This window comes from Leuciscus leuciscus, assembly GCF_965113295.1.
Source record: "Leuciscus leuciscus genome assembly, chromosome: 1".
Lineage (NCBI taxonomy): Eukaryota > Metazoa > Chordata > Actinopteri > Cypriniformes > Leuciscidae > Leuciscus > Leuciscus leuciscus.
In genome coordinates, this window is record NC_138725.1 from 62,500,388 (window position 1) to 62,528,348 (window position 27,961).

General features: G+C 37.1%; 1 protein-coding gene and 1 long non-coding RNA gene across 5 annotated transcripts in view; both read right to left on the reverse strand.

Annotated features, from left to right (window-relative positions):
* LOC309496613 overlaps window positions 1-27,961 on the reverse strand; it is a 66,666-nt gene that overhangs the window by 10,131 nt on the left and 28,574 nt on the right. The window lies entirely within an intron of this gene.
* On the reverse strand, window positions 15,647-24,595 carry foxd7 (forkhead box D7). 4 transcript variants are annotated; one of them, XM_082146656.1, is made up of 3 exons: window positions 24,273-24,595; window positions 16,897-23,325; window positions 15,647-16,784 (listed from the first exon to the last, which is right to left on the reverse strand). In XM_082146656.1, exon 2 carries the CDS (start codon window positions 21,648-21,650, stop codon window positions 20,739-20,741), a length of 912 nt encoding a protein of 303 aa, XP_082002782.1. In that variant the 5' UTR covers window positions 21,651-23,325; window positions 24,273-24,595; the 3' UTR covers window positions 15,647-16,784; window positions 16,897-20,738. The 4 variants fall into 4 exon arrangements, with proteins under 4 accessions (XP_082002782.1, XP_082002781.1, XP_082002780.1 ...); XM_082146655.1 differs by having other exon boundaries at window positions 24,243-24,595; XM_082146654.1 differs by having other exon boundaries at window positions 16,897-16,948; window positions 18,933-24,595.

Sequence of the window (27,961 nt, forward strand, 5' to 3'; positions counted from 1 at the left end):
AAAGAGCATGAAAAAAACCCTGTCCTGAACTTCCTGAGTGATGCAGCCCTTCTCAGAGGGAAACAAAACACTCTCCGCCACATCTGAATCTCTGTTTCAATTCTTCCCTTTCCAGGGAGAGGTGAAAAAAGCTGAAAAAATGAGAGGGGGATATAGCATTGTGACCAATATGCTCCCCATATGTCTGACTGCAGCCGTTGTCTTTCAACCCGGCTCATGTTTTTATTTTTAATGGAATTTAGTTTTTTTTCCACACATCTATTTATCTAGCTTTTATTCTCCTGGGATTTATCTGTGTGTACTCAGTGAGCGTGTACACGCTGCCGGGCCATCCGTTCACAGCTCAGGATATTGATAGGTTGCATAGCTGCGTGTGTGAGGCGAGACAGATTAATGTACAACTCAAAGCCTCTTTGACAGATGTCTAATGCCAGCCAACTGAGCCAAGATATGAGGCACATCATCACCACTGTATAGATCATCTGTACAACGGTTAAAATTGCTATCAGACGCTTCTATTCAGCATCGAGATGGCAGACAAACCAAAGTTGGCACTTCATACCAGCTGGACTGATACAGTGATATAGCCTATTCTTAACATCTGGCAATCTGCTTTATGACTTAAGCATCCATGTTTGAGTGAGAATTTTAGCATGATGATGTCCATCTGCCACTATAAAGGCCTGTTCGTTAGATCATAATAGTGACTGTGCGCTCCAGATTTTCCAAACTGATTGGAGAAACTTTATGAGCGTGTGTGTGTGCGCAAAAGCAGGGTGGTCTGACTGTGAGTAGCTTTGTGCGACCGTCACGACGAAACGATTCTCGACACACACCGACCGCTGTGAGATGCTAGATAACAAAGACACCATTGATGCTGACCTTTTGCTTCATGCTAAAAAAAAACCCTGACCTCTGACTTAACAAAAACACTCGGAGATACACACACCATCCTGCGCTTTCAAACACACACGTATACTCCCTTGCCCCCCGTCCCTCTCCCATGTTGCAGGAATGCATCTCAGGTGCAGGGCCTGCGCTGGTTCCAATTAGCCGAGTATAAATTAGCGTGACTTTCCCCTCTTCTATCCAAACATTCTCTTTCTCCCAACATGTGCTATCTAAACCTCTTTCTAACCACCTCCTCGTTCACTCATTCCCTGACCACCCTCCCATTCATCAGCATATAAATGTCCTCTCTTTACATCTAATGTCTACACTCCCATATAGGCCTACCGACACTCACTACGTGTCTGTGGTCCGGCAGGCCAAATCTCTATTGCTCTTTCTATGGGATATGTAAGTAAGCTATATATAATTAATATATAGGCATTAATAAAATAAATATGTTCTTCAATTACAATTTTATTCAGTTTTCTCGTATCCTTTTCATATATGATGAAAGAAAAACAGTTATAGGCTAATAAAAAAATCCTCTACCTCATTCCCATCCTCATTACCAATAATGCTTGAAATTGATCATTAATTGAGTCCTTTTGCGAAATCTGTAATCGTGGTTGAGTTCGTAGGCTACATTGAAATGCTACCACGTTTTTTTGTTTTAGTTTTTTCACGAAAGCTTTGCTTTTTGTAAATTAGGTATTTTCCAGGTGTTTTATATTGCTATGCTACTTTCAAATGGTAAATTGAATTTTAAATGTTGCCTGCTAAAGTAACCCCAGCCCTAATTTTAAAACCATTTAAAATGGCCATTAAATGACGTGTTTTTTGCAGAGCCACCATTATACCTCAAGACCACCACCACAGATCTACTGCGCTATGGGCTAGACCATTATTGTATTTGGAATGATTTAGCAGGCATTTACTCAAACCCAGGTCCATATTACAGAAGAAAAAAAAATATGGCCTATATATTTATTCTCTTTAGTTCCTTTGTGAACCGCTGTAATTTTAAGAAAAGGGTCCGAAAGGATTTTTTCAGATTTAGCTAAATCTTCTGTGAACAATTTCAATTTCGTAGTCAAAAGTCGAAGATAAAACAGAAACATACACTTCATCTTACGTTTGCAATCCATTTCCGCGCGCTCGACACCTGTCATGCCCGTATTTACGTGTGCGCGCGCACGTTCTTTACCAGTCTGAACCGCAGCTTTAACAGGGAAAATAGCGAAAAGAAGGAAATTTACGAAGCATGTCCTCCCGGAACTTCACAGGTTCACAGGAGTCAAATACTCCGAAGGCCGCACAAGTATTTATATTTTCTTTCCACAGCCACTGTTTCATTTTAACTGCGCGCGAGACCTCCGCGTGCCCACAGCGCGAGCCTTTCACGCGCCGCAACTCATCCAGAGGCGCGCAGAGAAAACACGAGCCTGGCCGCTTTATAGCTCTCAGGAGACCGATAAGCTCGACCTGACCCCCTTAAATAAGAGAGAAGCGTGGTTCAGGTCTGGGTTTTTACCTCCCCAAGGGGGGGTTAAATGGAGGAAAGGACTGAAAGAAAGAGAAGAGGTGAGCCATGAAGGAATTGGGGTTTTCTGTGATTTGTAAACGCGAGACATTTGTGAGGATATATTTACTGCCCCTGAGAAATAAATTCAGTGACGCTAGCTTTGAAAAAATTGTAAAATGTAATACAAATATGAATGTATTTTTTTAACGAACGAGATAGATCTAAGATAGATAGATAGATAGATAGATAGATAGATAGATAGATAGATAGATAGATGATAGATAGATAGATAGATAGATAGATAGATAGATAGATAGATAGATGGATAGATAGATAGCCTACAGATATATATATATATAGATAGATAGATAGATAGATAGATAGATAGATAGATAGGCTAGATAGATAGATAGATAGATAGATAGATAGATCGATAGTTTACTAGCTGTAACCAAAACAATCTACCCTTTTATTATGTCCCTTTGAAAATAATAATTATGAGATGAGTTGAAAACGTCCAAGTTAGCTTGTAAAAGTCATATCTTTTCGTAAAAGGCAATTTGTGCAATATCATACAATTTCACCATCTCATGCGAATTATTATGAGTTGTCATGTGACACTGTTGGTTTTTTTTAAAACCCAAAAGTATATTATAAGAATAATAGTTACAGGTGTAACTTTTTTGCAGCATGTGTGTGCCTTCTAAGATTTTAAAACGCTAAGCTACTGTCCAGTTAGGATATTTCTAACAACTCACTAAAGACACAGCAAAGTCTGAAGTTTATAATGGCACCCCATATGCATGGAACGCTTAATGCATATTTCACCTTTCCTTGGTCTTCACTCCTCCACTCAACCTCTCCGGTAAACCTAATAGTCAGATAAGGAGGTCAAACGTTCACCTTTATTACATGGAGGCCCCCCTCTCTCGCTCTCTTTCACGACTTTAGGAATGCTGTTTTCCATCCATCTCAATCCAGGAGGAACAAATTCGGTTTGATTTGGCATGTGATAGATGTATCCCACACAACACCTGCGGCGTCCTCCAGGGCTTCCATCCATCAAAAGAGCTTCATTGTGTGACTAGAACTGTCCCCAATGTAGAACAAAACTGCTTTATGTGTAAAGACGATATATAAAAGGTATTGGTTCTTCCAACTTTCTGCTGTGGCCACTGAATGTGATATAACTTTCCCATGGAATTTCCCACCAGAAACAGATGTTTGGAGGGTGTGAATGCAACAAACAGTTGCTATTATTTTGGCAGTGCAGTTGCTTAATTAAACGCAGTGAAGAAACTGTGATATTTCAGGGAATGACTGAACATGACGTATCGGTCGAGTTTTGATTAGATTAGATTTTTCCCTAAGACTTTTCCTCAACACTTGAATGTTCTCCGCAGCTGTAAGACCTCCAATGACTGTATATAGGAACAGGGAGTGTCATATTCTATGATGGTGTTCCCATTCCGAATGGCAACTGCGTTGTGTCATTCAACAAAATGAGTTATTAAGACTCAAACACTTTTGGCTTGGCAGGCAATACGCCCAGCATCATTAGTTACTGGCACACAACAACTGGTCTAAAGGTCTCACAGTCTACAGCAGACACCCTCCAAGTTTAGTGCTTCTAATTTCAACATGGTGCCCCCCCTCCCTCCTTCGCATCCACTCTTCTGTTCCAGATCTTTGACAGGCGCAGGTTTTATTTATTCACATTTTGCTCAGGGTGCAGGTTTTATAGTGCCTTTGGGTAATGTAGAGTTAATGTACAACTTTCTTTTTTTTTCTCTCTCTTTTCTCTTTAAACCTTCCTTAAGTGACTAAACACCCAGGGTAATGACGTAGTGTTGTGAAAGTGAAAAACCATGCTGGAGTCGGAGACGTTGAAATGCTTCAGCATTCCCCGAAGAGTGAAAGTGAATATAGGGGAGAGAGTCGGACAAGGAGGAGACAAAATGGAAAAGAAGGTATTTAAAGAGAAGGAAATTGAGTTAGAATAAACCAAAAATAACTATAAAGAAATATTTAGGGCCTCTGGAAACTAGAGCTAGGCACTGATATGAAGAAAGTTCTCAATTTGATTCGAAGCACTTGATTCAATTCTGATTTCAGTTTGATTCCAGTTCATTATTGGTGTATTTAATTTACAATGAAAGAAATTATCCTTTAGCTATTGCTGTAAACTGGTACTTGGTACATAACAAAATTAAAATTATTTTTAAAAAACAAATAATTTTACAGTTTACATTTACAGTTTAATATAAATTATTAAAATGATCCAAACAATTTATACACTCTAAAAAGTAATTCAGGGGTCCTGTTACCACAACTTAAATAAATGCATGGTTGCAAGTTAAAAATGATAATTTATTGTTTTAATTAAACCTTTTAAGTTGCAAACATTATTTTGTAGAGTTCTGTTGACATAATAATGTTGATCATTACATCAACTTAATATCATCTGTAATTTAAACTCAAATTTCTGCGTTAATTGGCTTTTTTCAAAATTACGTTGAAGCAACTTAATGAAATTGACTTGATAACTTCGGAAATTATAGGCAGTGGATTTCTAGTTCCCAGCATGCTTTGCATAGGACTGGATAAGGAGAATAAATGTTGAAATTAATTGTTAATTTATTTGTTTTTAGTGAAGGGAAAGACCTGTTAGTGTTTAATGTTTGACATTTAAAAGAGTTTCTGTAATGTTTTTGGTTGTGCTGAAGAGTATGAAGGTAAACTAAGCAATGCCAGTGATAAGTAATATTTTACTTAAATATACAAGTTAAATAAGTTATGTTAGTATGTGCTATGATAGCTGTTGATTTGAACTGAAATAGATAAGGTTAATTGGTTCCAGGGCTACAACTCTGTTAGTTGGAGTAATCAACTTAAAAAAATAGTGTTTATGCTACAAATTATTAAGTTCCTCTAACTAGCTTGTTGGTTGAACGTAAATTCACTCAAAGTTGTCATAACTCAAAGAAATTGATGCAAACTGTTGGGTTAATTTTTCTGTTGTTGAGCCAACACATATTTCTTAGTGCAAGGATATTTATGTAAGAGATATAAAGTCTAAAGTTGAAAAGCTTTAAACTGCATTTTATCCCTTATGTTAAACTGGTATTTTACAATTATTTTTGAAAGATTATTGTAAACTTTTTAAACTCATAAACAGTTTAGTTATTCATTAACGTTAATAAGTATATCAATACTCCATCCATCCATCATGTAGGCTAATTTATTAAAATGTTCCATCCCTGGAAATTACGAAGACTTGATGGTCATTCAATAACCACTCTCACTAATTCAGTTCATTTAGTGAAGGATTCGTCATACTGATTCACACTGTAACTCCTGAGTTTGTGAGTCTTTTTGAATGATTAATGAAAAAGTCATTTGTTGCACTACAGTGGTTGTACTGTACAGTATTGATATTCACTAAAAAGAACCGGTTCATAAGAGTCACTTGTTCGTGAATCAGACTACATGCTACTGTACAAGATATCTTGGAATTTTAAGAATCGAGATCATCGAAATTTTAATTTTTTTATCAGCCCAACTAGAAACATTGCCGTTGTTAACACTAAGAGTGTTCACGTTAAAATGAAGAACTATTGAACAGGTTGAAGTTCATTTTATAAATTCTAAAGAATATGATCAAACAAGTTCAGTTTCCCTGCACTTTTCCCACCGTCTTCAACAGAACCCAGAAAATGTAATTAGTTTGGAGCTACCGCACACTTCATGTTCAACAGTTTAAATTCATTCATTTACACTTAATGTTGTAGGCTATATAACTCCCATATGTTCTTGATCTCCTCAGAGACTTCACGAAAATATCTCAAGATCAAATGCGCCAGCTGCGAAAGCCTCCTCAGTACGTATGAAACAGGAGATAACTATGTTAGACAAGGGTTACTTCCTTCCTCAGAGATCAATACAGTCTTGTTGCCCTCTGTTTAGTCCCAGCGCTTCCTTTCCTTAATTCTGTTTTTTCCTTGATATATAAAAGTGATTGGCTCTCTCGCTGCCAAAACTTGTCCTGCACGGCCGTAAAAAACAGCTTCCCCACAGCAGCTTTTTCAAATTTTAGGCCTGTGACACTCTGCCAAAAGCCACAAATTACCCCCCTCTAGCAACAGCGAATTAGGAACAATTTTCTGTTTGCTATAAAAAATGGGGAAAAGAAAGGCGAGGGTAAAATATAGCTTACACCAGAGACCACCAAGGCAGGCAGCGCAGAAATGAAGTGCATGCTCGCCCTGCTGACGGTTTGGGTGGCAGGGCGGCATTTGGCATTTCATGCACTTGCTGATACTCATAGTAATCAATTCACTAAAACATGGTGTAATGTTTCAACTCAATGAGGTCACGCTTAGAGAGAGAAAAGCAAGCGTATTAATATCATGCCTCGATGGAGAACAGGCATTTTTAAAAATGAGGGATTGAGGCCGATTGTACTAGAGAAAAGATGTTTTACACCAAATCCTCTGCAGCTTCCTTTGAGCTTGGTCTATTGGATTAAGGATCAGAAGGGAATAAGGGAATAAGCATCATTTTTTCTTCTGATACAAAGTGTGAGGTTTGGCTAAGTGTCCACTATGAATGCCAGCTCATGATTTTTCCCTTCCATAACTCATTCCAATGCCTTTTAAAAGTCCAGGTCCAAGTTCTTCTACGCCACTGCAGACGTTAACGGGAGAAGAGCGGAAAACCAAACCAAAGGTTGAGGAATTGGTGAGGTTAAGAGCCAGTCTCCTGCTGCAGCTCGCTGCTGGTGGTCCTCAAACCTCATGTAGTTCCCATAGCAACACCCAGCGGCTGAGGGTGAAGGAGATCTCGAATAAACCACCTGACCGTAGGCAGCCTGACCATCACCACGTCAGCATAATCAAGCTTTGGGCCCATTGAAAAAACACGGCAACAGTAACCAGAGACTGCAACGCACATTAACCCAGTTCTGTAGCCTCTGACCCATTTGTTAATTATACTTCCTGTTCTCTTCCTGATTACATGACAGCGGATTTTTAGCTCATTCACAAAGAAATCAGCTAATTGTGCAACTCTGGTTGGATGGGGTGGGGGGAAGCATCATGTGATGTTATTATGCTTTTGTAAAAATTTTTAGTTGAGAAACATTTTTCATTCAAGAAACGCCACAGTAAGACTTTGACTTTTCAAAAATGATTAAAGACCCCTTGCGGTGAAAATAAAGTTTTTAATGTTGTTTATGTATATGTGCTGTTTTTAATATGGTTTAAACCAATCATGTGCAAATTCATAAGTCAACACCATTGTTAAGTGTTTTCTCCTTAGAACTGAAGTGAAAAAAGACAAAAAAATGCGTTTTGAGATCGCTGGTGTTTCTTAAGTCACAAACTACCTTAACCAATCACGTCACAGGGTTTAGCATATCGTCTCAAGAGAAGCCAGGTTATCCTGGTACATTTTTCTGTTGGTATGAAAAATCGGGTATATTTAGCAATATAGTGGATGAATTATGTATATGATGATGTATATTACGATGTTTTGATGAACTATGTCTTTCTCCACTGACGTTCTGAGTTGTTCAAAGCGTTTCTAAGGATGCTGATTTTAAGAAAGCAGCTGTCTGACTCTGAGATGGCGAACGGGAACATGGTTTGTGTAACATTAGCAACACATTATTAGCTGTTTGATAGTCAAGCCAAAGGCTAATAATAATTACCGTTATGTGTCTGACGTTGAAGAGAGAGATACATAAAATGCATTACCATGCTGATACATCGACTTGTGGACGAGTCTTTATGAGTGAATGGAGGTGGGCCTCATTTGCATATTTATGGTCCTCCTATACTAAATTAAGCAAGTAGAGTTACATTCAAGGCATGAATAATTTTTTTCACAGGAAAAAAACTTTTAAATATGTAATTTTGGTGATCAAAAATGAGTTTTATGGGCTACAATTATTGACTACAGTGGGACAACACCTGCTCATTCTATATTATACTCTACTCTAACATTCTATATTAGATTTTGCATTTAGAATAGTAGTGAAGTCAGCAAAACTACAAATCAACTATCTCATAAAATAAAAGTATATAAATTGTTTAGTGACCAAAAAACATTCAGAACGGAATACAAGCTTAACACATAATAAATGCTTCATGTGCAGTAGGTTATATCTTTTCATAAAATGTTTATCACATGACCTCTTATTTTGTTACTTAGGAACAATTACTTAGTAATTGTTCACCTTGAGAAAACTTAACATTTGAAATTTAGCTTTGGCCATACTACTATTGACACTAACATTACCATTTAGAGATAGTGTGAATATGCTGTGCTTTTATGGATTCTGCAGTAATCTGATTGTTCTGAATAAAGTTAGGACATTTTACGTAACTTTTCTTAATCGGTGTATATACTACAATTTGAGATGGCCTGTCGGTGGTCTGTATGCTTTTGTCCATATATATGTGTTTGTCCATTTGTATGTTTGTGTATGGAACTTTTTTATAGTATGTTGTATAACTTACATTTTAAAAAGTGACTAAAAAACATTTTTAAACAGTACCGCTACATTTATTTATGCATCATAACACTTAAAAATTTGAGCACACTTCATTGTGCACAGCTTACTATATATTGCAGAAAGAAGTTTACAGTGTTAGTATGCTTAGTATGCTCTTTTAGAGCCGCAGGTTTCTTGACCCAGTATGCACTAAGCATGAGCATCAGGTCTCCATGTGCATGAAAGCAGCAGGGTGCCTCAGAGGTTAGCAGACAACCATACACCACTTCTTAACATGAACACATTAAGCAGTCCTAATTAAATTTCTCATTTTCTTTCCCTAAGGGCCATTTGCACTTCCTTTTTTCTCTCTCCATCTTTCCCATTGCCGTTCATTCATCTGCTCTGCCCATTGGTGGAGGAGCATGGCTGAGGTGTTAGCTCATTCCCCTTCTGGGTGGCTTTCCTGCAGTATTTCACTGTCATCTACTGGCAAATTGATTTTGGCAAAGAAACCAGCTGGGGTGGGAATGGGGAGGGGGCATGCGCATGCACACAGACATTTCCCACATACATACGCATTGAAACACACTGGCATACATGTGCACGCAAATGCATGTGCACTACTTGGTCACCCCTCAAATAAGTTTGGCTCAACAGTGAGCAGAGGCCCTTTGGTTCTGGAAAAAGGATACAAGCCCACTGACGAAAGGCGAAGGGTGGAGGTGTGGGGGGATTTATAACTCAAGTCAGAGCAAATAGAGAGGCAGAGCGGCACAAGTTTTGCCAGGAAAAGCACATGCGTGTGTGTGGTGATCATGAAAGTGTGTGTGAGCGGAACTGGTCATTTATGTGACATCGATGGCTCATCACACAGCATCTCCTTAGTCTTCCCTGTTATTAAGGATGTGCTCTGATCACTCTGTCCTAGTCTCTTGTAGATCATTATTGTCCCTTTAAAGGGCAATTATGTTGCCGCGTCAGATTATAAAAAGACTGTTTACACCTGGTATTAACATCCATCTCTGGTGAACCGATCACAAGTGGACAGCTGAGACAGATTGCTGTTTACACTGGGTGTTTTCATGCATCTCAAATGTGTCTCCTGTGAGCACTTGTGATCAGATTTCATTGAGGGGAGAGTCTCGGACATTTTACTTATTATGTCATTGTGTTGCTTATAAAGCGCCAAAAGTCAACAAATTGTTGCTTTTTATTTTATTGTTTTAGTCGGAATGCTTTTAGTCGGAATAATTTGTTTTGTAATATTAATGGATCAAAAGAGAGTGTGTTTTGTGCTTGAATAAGGATCTTGTGAGATTTGAGATCTAGTTTCAGCAACAACAACAAAAATCCTTCATTGTAAAACCAGTCTCAAATCTGATTATCTGATCACTGTTCCTCACTGGTGGAATGACCTGCCTAATTCCAGCAGTCTTTAGCCATTTTCAAGAAGCAGCTAAAAGATCACATCTCTTTCGTGAACACTTGACCCATTAACACAAATACCTTTACCTCTTTGAAAAGAAATCCTTGCTGCGTGCACTGCGCTAAACTAAGTGAGAATTGTCTCAGCACTTATTCTATTTATTGTTGCCCTTTTGTTGAATAAATTGCTTTGATTGTTTTTCCTATTTTGTAAGTCGATTTGGATAATAGTGTCTGCTAAATGAATGAATGTAAATGGTATGAAATACAACTTTTCTAAATTGAGCTGTCTTATTTCCGGAGATATCGTTATTTTATATTTTTTATTACCCAATAAAGAAGCAAGTAACCAAACCATCCAGCTCCAAGAATCATATTGGATTATAAACTTTAATTTTAAACTAAACAATACAAGGTGTTATTAAGTAGGCTTATGAACTACATCCCATGAAGCATTGCAGTATTTTATAACATTATGCTTCATGGGAGTGGGTGGTCTGGAGCATAGATATGTATAGGTAGATGCCACATTCGACTGCTCCAGACACGTCAGCAGCCGCCATGTTGGAACGGTCAGCGTGTCGCCACTCACAGTAAGTGACTACACACAGTAAGTGGCAACACTGGTCTATAGAGCGGATGAATGTGCCATCTATACATATCTATGGACTCCATCACGTCATTCGCAGTGCTTCATGGTGGAGCTAAAGAGATATTTTGGCATGTTTTGCTCATTTCTTCTCTCTGATTGGTCGAATTTTCTGTACAGCATCATGGGTAATGTAGTTTTTGACCACAAATTCCCCTGTTAACTCTTTCCCCGGCATTGACGGAAATTTCCATAAATTATGAGACGCTTCCCGCCACTGACGGAATTTTCCAGCTTTCCGTGTTTTCACTGTTATACGGTAGGTATCTACGGTATCTTCTAAAACAGTACTGAAACTCCTGAAACACAGGCGAAGAAGAAGCAGAAACAAAAACGATATCATAATGTCAGCGGATTCATATATAAAATAATGCGATCATCTACATTAAACAGCATATAAATCAAAACTGCCTAATGTTACTGAATGAAATGTCAACCCAGGACAAACAATAGGACTGTGCAAGTTTTGGGGGTGTTGATGGTTGATGAAGGCTTCAGCAGAAGCAAATGCTATCAATTAACAACCTTGTAGCTCACAGGCTGTCTGCCTTTAAAGGTTTAGAAGTTGGATATTGGATATTTTACTTCTGGAACCTGACTGATTTGCACTCAATTGTCTGATGGATCTTGCTGTGGGATTATGGGTTGTGAGGGAATTTAAGGGGGGGGAAAAATCACATTTTTACAGAAGCATATACTCGTTATTTTTTACGTAAGAGCGGGTTGATGTTTTTTCGACATAACAGCCGATTATGCTGACTGAATGTCAAAATTATTTTACCGTTTACTACACATTGTAATTCTTAGTTATTTAGGCTACCTATAGCAGAGAATGAACCTGAAGTCTCACACGTCCACAGAAAATAGCTTAGTGCCTAGTTCCATGTTGCAAAATAATCATTGTTTAAAGTCCCCCTGTGGTGAAAATCAAGCTTTTGATGTTGTTTATATGTCTATGTGGTGTTTTAAATGTGCTTTAAGACAAATCATGTGCAAGTTCAACATCATCGAGCATTTTCTCCTTAAAACCCTCTCTGAAATCGCTGGTGTTTCTGACGTCACAAACTACCTTGTAACCAATCAGATAAACCTGTGATCGTCCACTAGTGGATCTCTGAGCTGGTGTGAGTGAGTGGAGGCGGGGCTAATTTGCATATTCATAGAACCGTGAATACTAAATGAGGTAAAGGTGTAGTTACATTCACTCTATTTTCAAGTAAAAAAAACGTTTAAATATGCAATTTTGGTGATCAAAGATGAGTTTTAAGGGATGAAATTATTGACTACACGGGCAGTGATCTAAAGAAGTGACCTATAGTTTCATCCCTTAAACCACTTTATTACCTTTGCAGCTCAAACACAACAAAATAGGCCAACACCTCAGGAAAATGATGAGGGAACAGAATTTTCCTCTTCTGGAAGCTGCTTGGTTGGAAGGAGTAGGATATCCCACAGAGCACCGCTGCAGCTCTGCGTCTTTGTTTTGCGTGATTGGAGAAGAGAGGAGACCTGCACGAGCTGGTACAGGCTTTGAGGAATAATTTTAACCATCCTGTTTAACTTGGCATGAGGAAACAGAGGAAAGCGCCTCTCGGGTCAGATACAATCAGACCTTTAAACCGAACCTGCTCGTTCTTTCCCTTGTAAAAGCAAACCGTATCGGGGGGTAAAATATGAATTATAATACATCATCGCTAATAAGCTCGGGACTCATGCGAGCGATCGCGCTGGCAGCACTGCTGGAGGGTGTCACATAAATAGCAATTCATCACAATCACAATATTATTAACATGCTTAATGTGACACTGATGGAGCGTGAAGTGGAGTTTTCACAGATGACGTATTCAATTTCAGACCACAAATGTAGGGCTTATTATGATTTCTGTCTTCGTACATGAAATGCCTTTATTTTGTTTAAAGTTACGGGTCTTAGACGACTGTTTGACTGGGGAAAATATAATCTCGCAGATTGTTTTTGAGAAAAACAAACTGACAGATGGGAAAGACGATAGCCCTTAAGCAAGACGTGGGAGCTGGGTCACACATTTGCTGTGATGGTCGTTGTAGAAATAAATATTTGTCTCTATATCTCTGCTGGGACGCGGCTAAATAAAGGCAGTTATTCAAAGCCAACAACAGTGGAATCTTTCTGTGGGCGATCTAAAGACAGCTGTACACATTTACAATGGTGAATTTTCTTGTGCTCACAAACTCACAAAGACACACTCTTTTGTTTCCTTTATTTTTTCAGGTGCAGGGAATTCAATCGCAGGTTGGCCTTATAACTTTGGTTTTGGCTCTAAACGCTTGTTTTCTCTCTCTCTCTCAAAGATGAATCCAGTGCATTTAGTTACCAAGCTCTTTGTCCAATAATTTAAATTAAAAGAGAAAGGCTGGAAGATGTCAAACACCAAACCACAGTTCAATGCCCTAAATATAGCCTGTATTATCATGTCAGAAAATGAACGGGAAGGTATTTTTACTGACTCAACATTCCAAAAGGAACACTGAGTTATAGTGCAATATAAAACACAGACACAAATTAATCATTTCTGACCAGCTGATATAACAGACATCTGACGTTTTATTCACATAAAAATAAAATACTGCTTTATATCTGACGGGACCATGAAGCATTAGTTCCCCAGTGGCATTGGGACGGTCATCGAACAGAAATCAGGATTAAAGCACGTGATTCCATGAGTTGAGATGAATTCCACCCATCATGGCAGGACGGCACACCAAATCACAAGCTTGCATTACATTCATTTAGTGAAACAGCACACACACTCAATTTATAAACACTGAAGGACGCTAAATGTAGCCATGCGTGCGTGACATTCCCCCCTCTCTCTCCTGGTGTTTTGCTGTAACTTAGCTACCGTTTTTGTATTTATTTACAATGTATTTAAAAAATTCCAAGACATGAGCACCGTTTGTCAGTAGGCTATGATAAAATATTGGCGATTAAAGTTCGACTTTCTAACTAAAAAAAAATATTTTAATTTCACCATTCTGCAACATAAAAAGCATATAGCTACTTTATAAATAGACCATTTTAATTTGAGGAAAAGTCAATCTTTTTTTTTTTTTTTTACTCATTATTAGGTGCCATTTCATACCGTTATAATAATAATAGGCTAGTAGTGGTATGATATCAATTCATTATAATGCATAAAACAATTAAAACTTAGCGAGTTGTGAAGCATAGGCTACATTTAAATAAATATTAATATATTTAGATAAACACATAGGCCTACAGTATTCGTTTTAACAATTTCCCCCCAAAGACACACATTGTCTTTATTGTCTTCAGCTGGAAGTACCATGTGCTTCTTTTCTTTCCATCGCCACAAAACTGCGTAAAGGCCATTTGACATTATAGACTGTCTATAGGTTACAGATTAAAAAACGCATTAATAAAGGTTCCAAATGGGTGTTTTAGCATCCAAAGCATTCATGGAACCGTCAATGCCAATAAAGAACCTTTTTTTTTTTTTTTTTTTTTTTAAGCATTCATGGAACCGTCCATGTCAATAAAGAAGCTTTTTATTTTTTATTTTTTAAAGAGTGCACATAAAAAAAAATCTGTGCAAAACAACTTGTCGTTATTCTGGTCTATTGTTTCCCGGAAGAAATATAACTTCTTAATAATTTTATGAATTTGGTGACAAAATGATTTGATCATTACATTACAGTCAAAAACAAAACAAATCTGTTAAATATTTTCAAGAAATAAAAGGAGGCTCATTTTGACTAATTCAGGACTAATAATGGACTCCAAAGGGGGATCAAAGTGAAGACATGTGGTCATGTGATTATATTGGCTGAATCTTTGAAATCGACAATTGAAAACTAACAGGGTCAAATGATTTTTCAGACTAATAGAATATACACCTGAGCATGCGCACATGCAGCTGTCAAGACTCTGCTGAGCGTTTGGAGATGATTATGTACAGTGTGTGTTCAGATGGAAATCTGCTCATGCTCAGGCGAGTATACTGTGTATTTATAAAGCGCATTTGAGACTGTTCTGGTTGATTATTTCCGTTTAACAAGCTTAAGCAAATAAACCGACATGAGAGGACACGTGTTAAACTTCTTTAGATTATTTATCATGGAGATAGGCTATAAATGAACATTCATTTATTATATGCAGTATCTGTTGTCGGTCAGAAATGAAAAAATTCCCCCTGTAGATGATTTTCAGAGAAATTTTACGTCTATGAGGTCATCGTTTTAACCATAGAAAGCAGCATGCCATCCATTTATTTCAAACGCTAAATTAAATCAGTTCATTGAAATAAATTCTAAATATAAATAATTATGGCTGTTACAAAATGAAATACAGGAGGTGTTATATAGCCTAATGCAAAATATACCATAACAAAAATCCTCCAATAAATAATACAAACCCATATTCCCTTTAACATCTTCACACTTTTCCCTTTTAAATCATTACTATTTTTCACTTTTGATAATTATGTTGTTATATATTTAAGGCCTGATTATCCTTTTTATGTATCGAAACTGAAAGGAAAGCACTAAGGGCACTTTACCCTCATATTTTTAAATAAGTGGGGCATTGTCACTTTCTAAGCCCTGGTTTTATTTCTGACAAACAGTGTGTTTAAATTTATACCTATATGCACTCAAAAAAATGATTCTTTAAACTTACTTAATTTAATTATGGACAGTGGTTCCACACAAGCAAATTGCTTTTTATTAACATTAATGGAATTTTTTGAATCTATGTAAACTCCTTTTGTTGGGACAACACAACTGAATGGGGAAGAATCTATGTGAAATAGTAATGTCGAACTAAATCAATAGAATTGCTTCCCTGTAACTTAAATCAGTTAAGTTAAGTGAACATGCAGTAGTTTATTTAAAACTGTCCAAATAGGTTACATTCAACAAACACAAGGAGATTTGTTTCAAATAACTCATTTAAATTATGGACAGTGGTTCCATCCAATTAGTTCTTGTTACTTTAACTCAGTAGTATCTATTTAAAGTTACTCCTTTCAAAGCAGCATTTGTTTGTGCGTGATTGTCTTGTAGAGTCACAAAAAGACAAGATGTGTAACAAATTATCAGACTGTATTTGTTCAACAGTTGCAATAAACAGTTTTTAACAGCTTGCTCACCCATACATTCAACTCTTTAAACTTGTGCAAATGTATTAACATCAGCAAAAATTACTTTTACACATTGTTCAAAAAAAGTCAAAAGACTTCTGCAAATTCAGTGTAAATTAAAACTCTATAAAAATTAATATAACATGTACTAGACATCTTTCACAGAAAATAACAGATGCACCGAGCACCAAATAGGCAGCTTGCAACTAAGTTCAACAATTTTGAACATTGAAAAATACAAGAAGTGTAACCTGCAATAGAAAATCTACATATTGCCCTTTTTTTAACAGTAACATTCTGGCATTCCAGGAACAGTCCTTAGAGTCCTTTCTCAAACACATCGGAGAAGAGCTTGGTCTTCAGTGTTTGGATTTTATTGGACAACTTGTTGCCATCTAGCTCCAGAATTATTTTTTGAAGGACTTCGAATGTGTACCTTAGTTCAGGAGGGTAGCTCAGGTTCAGTCCATAAATCAGTCCCAGCAACATGGCTGCTGCATATGGGACACTGGTAATGTCCTGAAGAACCTTTTGACCCTCTAATACCACTCCAAGATCTGCTGGGCTGTCTTCCATGTCTCCACCTTCATGTCTTATGACATAAATTCCCATCACAGTCTTCTGGATCGCCTCCTCAGTGCTGGCAACGTCTGTATCCTAGAGGGGATATTAAAAAAAATAAAGTACTCTTAAATTCCTGTGTATTAACTTTAACAAAACTTTAAGCATTCTTGAAAATACAGCAACATTTTAAAAAGCACATACTCACCATATACTCCCAAAGCAGACTGCTAGGGTCTTCGTTCAGGTATGCCATCAGTCTAAAGATGCAAATAACAACATTCATCTATTATTACTTTGCCTGATTATTTCCTTAAAGGGATAGTTCACTTTAAAATGAAAATTCTGTCATCATATACTCACCCTCATGTTTTTTCAACAGGGCCTGAATTTCATTTTGGAAAATGGGGGGAAATCCCCCCTTAGGTGATTCTTATAGGGGGGAATTTTTTATTTGAGGGGGGAGTTTAGGCTTTTTCTTTTTAAATTACATTTATCTTGCCTAAATATGCTCACTCATTGCATTTTTACAATGGGGTAATTTTGTTCTTAAGAATTTACACAACACAAGGAAGCTTGATTTCAATCTTTGAATTAAATTGAAAAAAGTAGCACAAATAAATACGATAGAATAACGATACCAATAAAGAGAAATAAAGAGAAAAGTTTTTGCTTAGGTCTAACACAGAAATACTACAGAGACTGAATAAATTAATCAAAAGTAAAATAACACTGGGTAGTATTTTAGTCCTGACTAAATTAAATACATAGGCTATTAATCCTGATTCCTTAAAATGAAAGCAATGTTTTGTTGTTTTGAAAACCAAATGAATGACAGACACATATGGCTGCTGTCCCTTTAAGAGCTAGTGCACGGATCCTGTTATTATACGGTCACGTGCGATTTATGCTTATTTAAGACATAACCGACTGTGTTTAGAGGATACTCACCAAGACCGAAATTTACATGATTTTCGCATGTTTTTGACTGTTAAAGCGATATAATCCACGAAACATAACTTTTGTTACCCGCGAGCTGTTTGTGAGGCGGCTTTACTCTATGTATGTGTGCAGAGAAAAAACATCTCGCAGAGTCAGACAGCGCGCAAGTACCGAATAGTTTAAAATCACGTGAATGTTTAAACTGATAAGACTTAAAAAGACGTGCAAATGGTCAACTTTAGTTACTCATGATGCAATGCTGGCCCAAATATGCAAGTGACAATTCCGTCTATCCCGACTCCCGAAACGCGAGAGTGTAATATCGCCCCCTGCAGCGCGCTTAACGATTCCCTTGTGCAACCCATTTAGAGAGACGAGAAGACGACGCAATTTATAGCTAGATGTTTACAATCATAGGCTGCACAATGCGGTGCCATTATCAATTAAAATTCAATTATTTTAGTTTGAGTGATGAACAGCATCATGGGCTGCGTTTAAGTACATTTTTTATGCCCTTCCCTCACTAACTTCCCTCCATCTTGTTCACGAGGATGCATGAAGGCCCTAAACCAGTGGTTCTTAATCCTCATCTTGAGGACCCCCCGCTCTGCACATTTTGTATGTTTCCTTTACCTGACACATCCAGTTCAGTTCTTGGAGCTGATGATCTAAATCAGGTGTGTTAAATGAAGGAGACACAAAATGTGCAGAGCAGGGGGTCCCCAGGACCAGGATTAAGAACCACTGTCCTAAAGGGTCAGTCACTACACTTTACGTCCCATTGACTTCTATTTATATACGTCGTGGCGTGACCTTTTGGCTGAATAAAAAAAAACTATATTTTTGCAGTCAAGTCGAGTAGATTGTATATTTTCTACATTTTACATTACTACTTGTTATATGTTGAATTCATGTTTATAAAAAAAAAGGGTGTGACTTCATATCACGATCGTTGCAGTGCCCGAAGAAATTTTGCATGCTCAAAGTCTAGTGTGGCCACGGCATAAGCCATTGATCATCTGGAATCTGATATGGAACTGATTTTATATTTGTTTTCCTTAATTTAATTTAATAATTGATTTAATTTAAATAACATTCCAACTTTGTTTTTTCTCATTTATGATCACTGTTTTCTACAGTGCATTGATTTACACTGTCTGCTCACAGCTACTCAATCAGTGCAATAATAAGTGCTTTAGCGTAATTCGTAAAACTTTAAATACTATCATTGTGTGTGGGTTGTAACAAAGTTTGCAAAAATATTACTACTTTTTATAAATCCTAAAAAGGAGCTTCACTTACCTTAGCCAAAACCTTGTTTTCACAATCAATAAAGTTGTGGCATTCCTTCATTTCACCAAATTTAGGCAGTGATGAACTGGAAAAACCATAATGAAAAACATACTGTCATAAAAAAAGAACATCAGAAAACATGCCAAAATATATCTGTCTACGGCAGGCGAATGTGGCCTTATTTGTGCTTGCTTCAGAGCTTCAGCCAGTTTTACTGGGATTAAAACACTGGATGGTTTGTTATTAGACATTCTAAAACGCTTAATGTCTTTAATGTACTAATACTAACCATACTACACCATACTAATAAAGCATACTATGTACAGGAAAGCAAATTTACTCACAGGTTATAAATGCTTAAGCTGGCTAAATACTTAACACTGAGAAATTAATATTAAAATATCAAATTCTGTAACGTTACATACCTTATTAATAAACCACAGGCTGACGTTATAAACAGATTAACCCAGAATATGAACTAAACGCGTTGCATTCATATGCTAGGTTCATCTGTTTATCTGCACATTGTAAGGTTTATCATATGCATACATACATATATGTATATAGCCTATTATTAGATTTGTATTATATCACTGTTAGCCACATTAAACGTTTTAGAATGTCCCTCGTTAGTCATTTCATTACTTCGACTGAAAACCATTTTGAATTATTGTCAAATAATTTGTTCCACGAGCACACATCAAGTATTACACGACAGAGAATCATGCGTTTACCACAACCAGAATTAAACTCGCATCTTTTTAATCGAATGCAATCATCAATTAATACCGTAATCAACACATTCAACACAATATTTGATAGTTAAACAATATTAAAAGCATCCCAGAACAGACTTAACGAAACACTAAAAGAAATTAAACACTTTGCATTCGGAATAACTGTATAATTAACTTTTCTTACCTGGCTGGTACTTCTAGCTCTGACACCATGCATGCACCTCGTTGTCACCTCGTTCGCGCGCGCGCCGTCTTCATCCAATACGTTGGAAATCGTCACATCCGGTTTTTTGAATCGCGCAATCAAACCACTTGCGTTAGTTTAACGCTTGATAATTAAGTATAGTGGACCATTACACAACTTAAGTTACTTAAACGCAATACAATAGTGTTTTGATGGGAAAATAAATATATGTGGGTTATTTTAACAAAAAACATTTGGGTAGAACGAACAGTGCCCCAAAACCATTTTTTTGAGTGTGCGTCTCAGAATTCATATAATAGATTGCCTATTTTATGAATGAGAATTCATATGAGATTATTCATATAAAAATTCAAAATGTTATCAATCGATTTCTTACCTGATCTTACCTTTTTTGGGGGGTGGTTGCTTATTTAATTGTTTGACCCTGCGTGAGACACGTCTGCAAAATAGTGAAAAATGGCCCTGCAGGATTTACAATCTCTTTTAATCAGGAGAAAAAAAGACACATGACGTTTTCTGGTTGTAGCTTATAAAGAAAAGAAACATTGTCCTTGCCAAATTTAATAAATAAAGAATCACGGTATTGTGCATTTAAAAATGTCAGTTTTATTTCCGTCAAAACGCGAAAAGGAAATTCGTCATTTAAATAGGCTAGTTGAATCATTCGATATTTAATCATTCCAACATAATGACATGCATCAATAATCATTTTCAGCATGTAGCAGAAATACATTCACTGAATGGTTTCCTGACAGAAAATAAACTCAAAAGTTCGTTAAAATGTTCGCAAACATTCGACGCGATGCTCTGGATAAATGAAGTTATTCCTGAGAAAAGATAGGCCTATAGTTTCGTGTCCAAATACGCGCTGAATTAGTCATTGACACTAGCCAGGTGTCTGTGTTTAGTGGACAAATCCACGTGGCTGTGAACATTTTGTAGCTTCTGGTACTCGTACTGAAAATTGAGGACCCGAGGGAAGCCCACTGGATTAAACAGTGCTGAAGACGGGGGCAATGCGCAGGCGAGGCCAGGGGAGACAGGCTCGATGGCCACTGTTTGGGACTGCGGGAAAGACTTGGCTGCGACAGAGTTCCTCGAGAAAAGCGTGGATAGAGCCGGTAAAATGCCGCCAACAGGTGGAACCCCGATGGGTTGATGGAAGCCAAACGGGTAGATATCCAGACCCGGTACTAAGTGCGTGCAGGACGCGCTGAGCCCGTACGCGCCGTAGCTGAGGTTCGGGAAAGCGCTCGGCTGCAGCGCTTGATCTCTGAACACCCCAAATTTGAAGTGCTGCCGTTTAAATCGCTTCCTCCTCCTCAGGAAACTTCCGTTCTCAAACATATCCGATGAATTGGGATCGAGAGTCCAGTAATTCCCTTTCCCGGGATTACCCGGCTCGCGTGGCATTTTCACGAAGCAGTCGTTTAGGGAGAGATTGTGTCGGATGGAGTTCTGCCAGGCTGGGAACTTCTCTCGGTAGTACACGAACCGGTGGCTGATGAAGTCGCATATCTCGCTGAGGGTGAGACGCTTCTTTGGGCTCTGGAGGATCGCCATGGTGATCAAAGCGATGTAGGAATAGGGCGGTTTCACCGAAGGGCTTTTGCTCGAACTTGAGGGACATATGGAAGAAGGGACGTGGTCCTCATCCCCCTTGTTATGCACCTGGTCGGATGCAGAAAGAGAGGAGGTCGAAAGACGTTCGTCTCCAGACTCCTTGCCACCTTCTCCAACCACGTCGACAAAGAGGTCATCCATTAAATCAGTGTCCAGGGTCATAATCCACAAGCTGGAGGCGCGAGACTGGTTCTAAACAAACAGATGCCACGCGCGAGTCTTAAACTCTCTCTCTCACTCGGAAAGGTCTGTTCCTGGTTCCTCAGATCACTCTGGAAGATGGATTATAAAGAGACGAGCACGCTAACAACTCAAGATTGAATCCGGCCACACAAGAATCTTCAATATTCGAGCGCAGGAGGTCTGGAGAGCTGCGCACACATGCAATGTCCATCGTCCACTCCAACGCAACTGGATTCCTGCAGCTGTTCGGGAATCAGATGACGATGATGTCATGACGAAGTTCTCAGGAAGAAGCTCCACTCCAATGAAAACAGAGCAACTCTACCAGGTTCTGCCCGCAGAAAGAACCATGATTGATATCATGTCACTGAAGGGCATTATGATGCTTAACCTCTGTATAAAAAAGACAGACTCCTCTGCCCCTTTGATTGCTCAACATCAGATATCTTTTTTTTTTCATTAACAGAAACTATAGCCTATAGGAATTAGAAATACATTACCACAATTCACCAACACAAAAAGATTATAGTCTAGCCTGGTTATTTCTCTCTTCACATAGCTTTTACGTAAATCAAATGAGTTTAATGAAAAATGCCGAATTAGGACACTAGAAATACAACGTTGCATAATAGTTATACATGGTCATTTTGTATCCCTGACATCATAGGCTATATACTAAACGTGTATTTTTTTAGCCAAGCAGTTGACTTTACAAAATTCATACTGCCCAATGTGATATAAGGTATTACATTTGTAAGTACAGTCAACTTGGATGTTTAAGTCATTTCAACTTAAATTGCATTAAATTGACTTAAAACAATTGAGTTGAATCTTTTAAAACTTAAAACATTTTTTGTAAATTGCTCAACTTATTTTGATGAGTTAAAGCAATGTAAACATATGTTGTTAGAATTTATTGATCATATATTTTTTTTTACAGTGTAACTGGTAGTTTAATTATTGTAATGTATTAGCCAATGTATTTAATCATTAAATCTTAAATCATTCAATTTTAATGCATTTAACATCAACAACAATAATAGGCTAATAGCTCATAATTGAAACTACTTTAAAAAGAAAGTGACTAATGGAGAGCATAAAAAAGGTAAATAAACAGATAAATGTCGTCCAGCTTTGAAGCAACGAGGCTAAAATAAGAAACAGATTTATAATAGGCCATTTATCTTTATGTTCGCACATATGTTTGCTCTTTACAAATAATATCTCGCATTTCCCATTGCGCTTAAAGTAGTTTTCTTTAATGACATAGTGAAAATTTGGTAGGCCTATATCATATAAAACTGTCGGGTCGTTCAGATGAAAGAGAAACATTTCTTCGCTCGCATTTGGCTGTTGAAGGCCGTTTGTTCAATGATGAAGCTCTTTGTTGAGGATTTCTACATTTCCTGCCCATATAATCGTATTGATACCGGAGCCCACCGAGCGTAGAGATGAGGTGGGTGGGCATGATTTCACAAATCTATCACGCATGTCTTCGGATTGGAAACAGGCCCAGCGAGAGAGAGAGTGAGAGAGATGAATGAAGGATGGTTTTGGAAGCGAAAACGGGATAATACAAACCCGACGCCGCAGTTCCACAGATAATGTGTTTTAATGTGGTAGCCTATTCATGGGAGGTGATGATGTGGTGTTCCTGTAGGCAACAAATAAAGACGACAATAGCATAGGTTACAAATGCTACGACTTATATGTTGGGATTGTAAAAGATATGTTCAGGGATATTAATACGATTAATATTTAGTTTTTTATACTGTAAAGTTTATTTATTTTTTAATTTGATAAGTTAGTCTATGTTTTCTAAAGTCAGAGACAAAAGTCATAGGCTATACACGAAGGCGTGTTTACTCTAATTAACCTAATTATAATAATTGTGTCCTCCAAAATTATACAATTTCATTATTATTTTTTTTTAAATATCTGTTGGGTAAGAACAATAAAACTAAATTCCAGAACATGTAGGCTTCGTGGCCTATAAGTTGTCACCACGTTATAAATGTACAGCTACAGCCTAAGATAAAACATGATTTAATAAGCAGCTATACCTGAAAGAAAATGACTTTTAAAAACACACCATAAAGAAACGTTCATTGGAGTAGAAAGTGTGACAGCTAGCATAGATCCCACTTTAAAAATACAGATATTTAGGCTGATTCGTTAAATTCACACAGCCTCGTTCTTCCGCGGTCTCGGGGTGGCGGGAACCATATTTTATTTATCGCGAATGAAAACGAGGCTTGAAGGAAGTTCATTAAATATAAGATGTCGACGGAAACATCAGCTGACGTAAATATTGTAAATACATCTTTACAAAAATAAAACCTGCTGAAAAAGCTTGCATTCGCGATTAAACATCAAACAACAAAAAAGTATGGCGTCTTCCCCGAATAAGGTCAATAGGCCTAACGTTAATTGTTTGTTTATAGGCTATACTTTCTGTTTGGCAGATTCGTTTAACGTTTTTCTTATTACAACACGAATGACTATCATTTTACTAGCCTAAATTTGATTAGCCAGAAATGATGGCCCGTGTTCTTTTTTAGGCTAACTTACTTGTGTTAAAAACAACTTAGGCCTACTAACCGTAAGCCATGTTGCCCAGTCTTGCCCTCGAAGATATGGCTGTTTGCAGATGGTATGAATAATGACTGGACTACTAGTGCTGACCTCACCTCGGAGCACGATCACTGCTCGTCTGTGAAAGAAAAACTCCACACAGACTAAACACACAGCGCCACCTTGTGACACAATTCAGATGTTCTGCTGCTGTGGAAGATGATCAAATCAGCGTCACGTTCCCTCTGTGACAACCTACCTCAAATGTGTTCAAAGAAAATGGATCTGAATGAATAGAGACAAAAAGAGTCTTATTTCTTAAAGGGATAGTTCACCCAAAAATAATAATTCTGTCATAATTTACTCACCCTCAAGTTGTTCCAAACCACAAAAGAGGATATTTTGAAGAATAAAAATATCAAACTATGGAAGTCAACCAAACAGTTGACTTCCATAGTATTTATTTATTTATTTCATACTATGGAAGTCAATGGGGTCCATCAACTGTTTGTTTACCCACATTCCTCAAAATATCCTCTTTTGTATTCAGCAGAAGAATGATATTCATACAGGTTTGGAACAACTTGAGGGCGAGTAAATTATGACAGAATTGTCATTTTTGGGTGAACTATCCCTTTAATAAAAACCAAGAAGAAATGTTCATATATGCCACATTACAGGCATAGCCGCTGCTTACTTGATTGTCATTCATGTCACATCATGTCTCATTCTGGGCAACTGAAGACAGCAGAAAAACCTGTCCAGCTTTTTCATTCTGCTTCTACATCTTTTTAAAGACAAGGAAATGGGTGTAACATCATATAATGTGACCAAATAATAACAAATAATGTTAACAAGCCCTTGACATTTTGTATGCACCATTATGTCTTTTTTTTCTTCTTTTTTTTCTATGGAGTAGGCTACTTTAAAATGTTTGGGACATAACTGAGGATTTATATTGTAATTATAATGAATGTGAATTATGAATTTCCATTAATGCAGCTCCAGCTAAAAAACCAATACTGAAATAAAGATGTAATGCATGCTATTTATTTCTTTGGTTTTCCTAAACTCCCATGTTACGAAACACCTTATATTGTTACATGTACCCACAATTTTAAGATGTGCATTCAAATCTAGTGATGTGGATATCTCTTGGATGCCCTCCTTCTCTCCATGTTCATCTCATTTTCTGGATCATTGTCATAAAAAAATCGTCACTCTTTTATTTATTTATGCTGGTATTTCCTTGAGAACATTTCTAACTAGTTGATAATGCACTGTCGTTCATGTTGTTCAACACAATGACCAGTAGGTGTCACCAAAACACCACCGTTGAAACTACTCGCCGATGTCATCACAAAAGCACTGAGCCCTTCTAAAGTCTTTACTTTTAATTATTTTTAATTTTGTATTTGGGGTACTTAAAAATGTTTAGGACATAACTGAAGATTTATATAAGTATAATTGATGTAAAAAATATATTATGAATATCCAATAATGCCGCTCCAGCTAAAATAGCCTACTTTGTTGCTACCCAACTGAAACAAAGACTTTTTCTTTTTTATAAACTCCTGTTTTATTTTAATACACATTACATCGTTATATGATTTTTAAATGTTTTATTTATATAGGAACAGATAAATTAACATAGATCAAACTGTGACAACAGCCATCCAATGCGCGTAGTGTTTGTAGCTAAAGCTAATTTGCAACACTTGTCCCCTATAGCCTAAGGGCTTTTATAAATTACAGTTACAACTTATGTTAAGACAAAATGAGCAAAGCTTAAAATGTACTTAAGATCTGACAATGATGGTATCTTATTTGCTTTCTATCTAAAATCAATTCAATTTCAAGGCTCTGTTGTAAAGACATTCGATCTGATTAATAACAAACTGATTAGCCTGCGACTAAATAACTAATTCAGGACATGTGTGATAATATCATCGAGTCTAAAAACAAAATGGCATGATCATATGTTAAACAGTATCTTATTATTTGAAGTCAATTGAAGAATTGAATTATTTTGAAGCTAGAAAATTACCCCACAGTCAGTCATTAGCTGCAACATGGTAGGCACTTATTTGTTAATTTTACGATGTATTTTACTTCCATTTTTTTGGCACACTGCTTTATATGCTCCCATGAAACTTATAATAAAACACACACGCAGGGAACTATTTAATATATACCAAGGTCTTCGTCCGGTTCTTCCGACATCCACCAGCAGAGGCGAGCTGGGCTATTCTTGTGAGCCAAACCTTGACCTCTGTCTTAAATCGTTTTAGAGCAACAGTTTCCTTGTCATCTATCCAAAAAAAAAAAAACTGACTAGCATTTGTAAATTCTGCTCCTGGAGGATCTTGCACTGCTCATTCACACTCACATGACTTCTGATTAATCTGACCCACCCAATTCAAGGAGTGTGTTAGATGAGGAAGACATCAAAAATGTGCAATATAGCGTAGCAGCAATGAGAAACAGGTGTTTTCATAGCTTTCACAGCTGTGCTTTTCACACTCACATTCAAGTGGGACAGGTGACAGTTTCATCTTGTTAAACTCTTTGCTCACTTCTTGATTTGCTGCTTCAGGCTTTCCTCATTTTTACCGGACACCTGTTAACAGCCCACACACATTCACACTCACCATCCGCTCTCGGCTGCTCACTTGTTGCTCACTATAAAGCGCTCCTGGGTAGAAGACAGAGTTTAATCAGACATCAGTCACTATGACGTGTGGACTTGCATTATTCTACACACGCAGGTGCACACACACACACACACACACACACACACACACACACACACACACACACACACACACACACACACACACACACACACACACACACACACACACACACACACACACACACACACACACACACACACACACACACACACACACATTATATAGTAACTATAATAACTGAAGAGACACCTTTAAGAGGATTGTATTTAACATAAATACTAAGCACTTAATGGTATAATGGTATAATGGTATAAAATAGGGCCTGGAAAATAACTGTTAAAAGGCATTTAATTTAATTTAATTTAATTTAATTTAATTTAATTTTTTTAATTTTTTTTTAACAAAGCAGTGGTTGTGATAATCACTTCAGGGGGACAAATTACATTTTTTTAGCTATACTTAATACTAAATATTTTATATAGTTTAGCTATTATTTATTATTTTGTTTTAATTTTTCTTGCAATAAAACATCAATATATGTTCGAAAGAAAACGTGGTCATGTAAGGCAACACATTTAAAACATTTTAAGTTTGTTATTCGTAAAAATTGCATTAGTGTGTACATTCATATACATTTATATATGCATGTTTAGGTTAGATTAGGTACACTTATTCACTATTAAATAGCATGCTATTACTAACATACTGGCTGTTTATTAGTATTTATAAAGCAGATATTAATGCCTTATTCTGCATGACCATATTCTTCCCTTAACCGTACCCAATCTCTAAACTTAACCACTACAACAACTTACTATAAGCAGCAAATTAGGAGTTTATTGAGGGAAAACTCCTAGTTAATAGTGAACTAATCTAAATTGACCATAAATTTTATATGACATAAATTCAAGAAAATTCCTGAATGCAGGCAACACTACAATAATTACGTAAACACGTTCTTCATTTTTGTAATGGGGTAAAATGGAGTAAAATGTGGTATGATGTCATTGTGAAAAGACA

Coding starts and splice junctions, on each gene's coding strand:
- foxd7 (XM_082146656.1), bottom strand. CDS start 21,650: ATGACCCTGGACACTGATTTAATGGATGACCTCTTTGTCGACGTGGTT.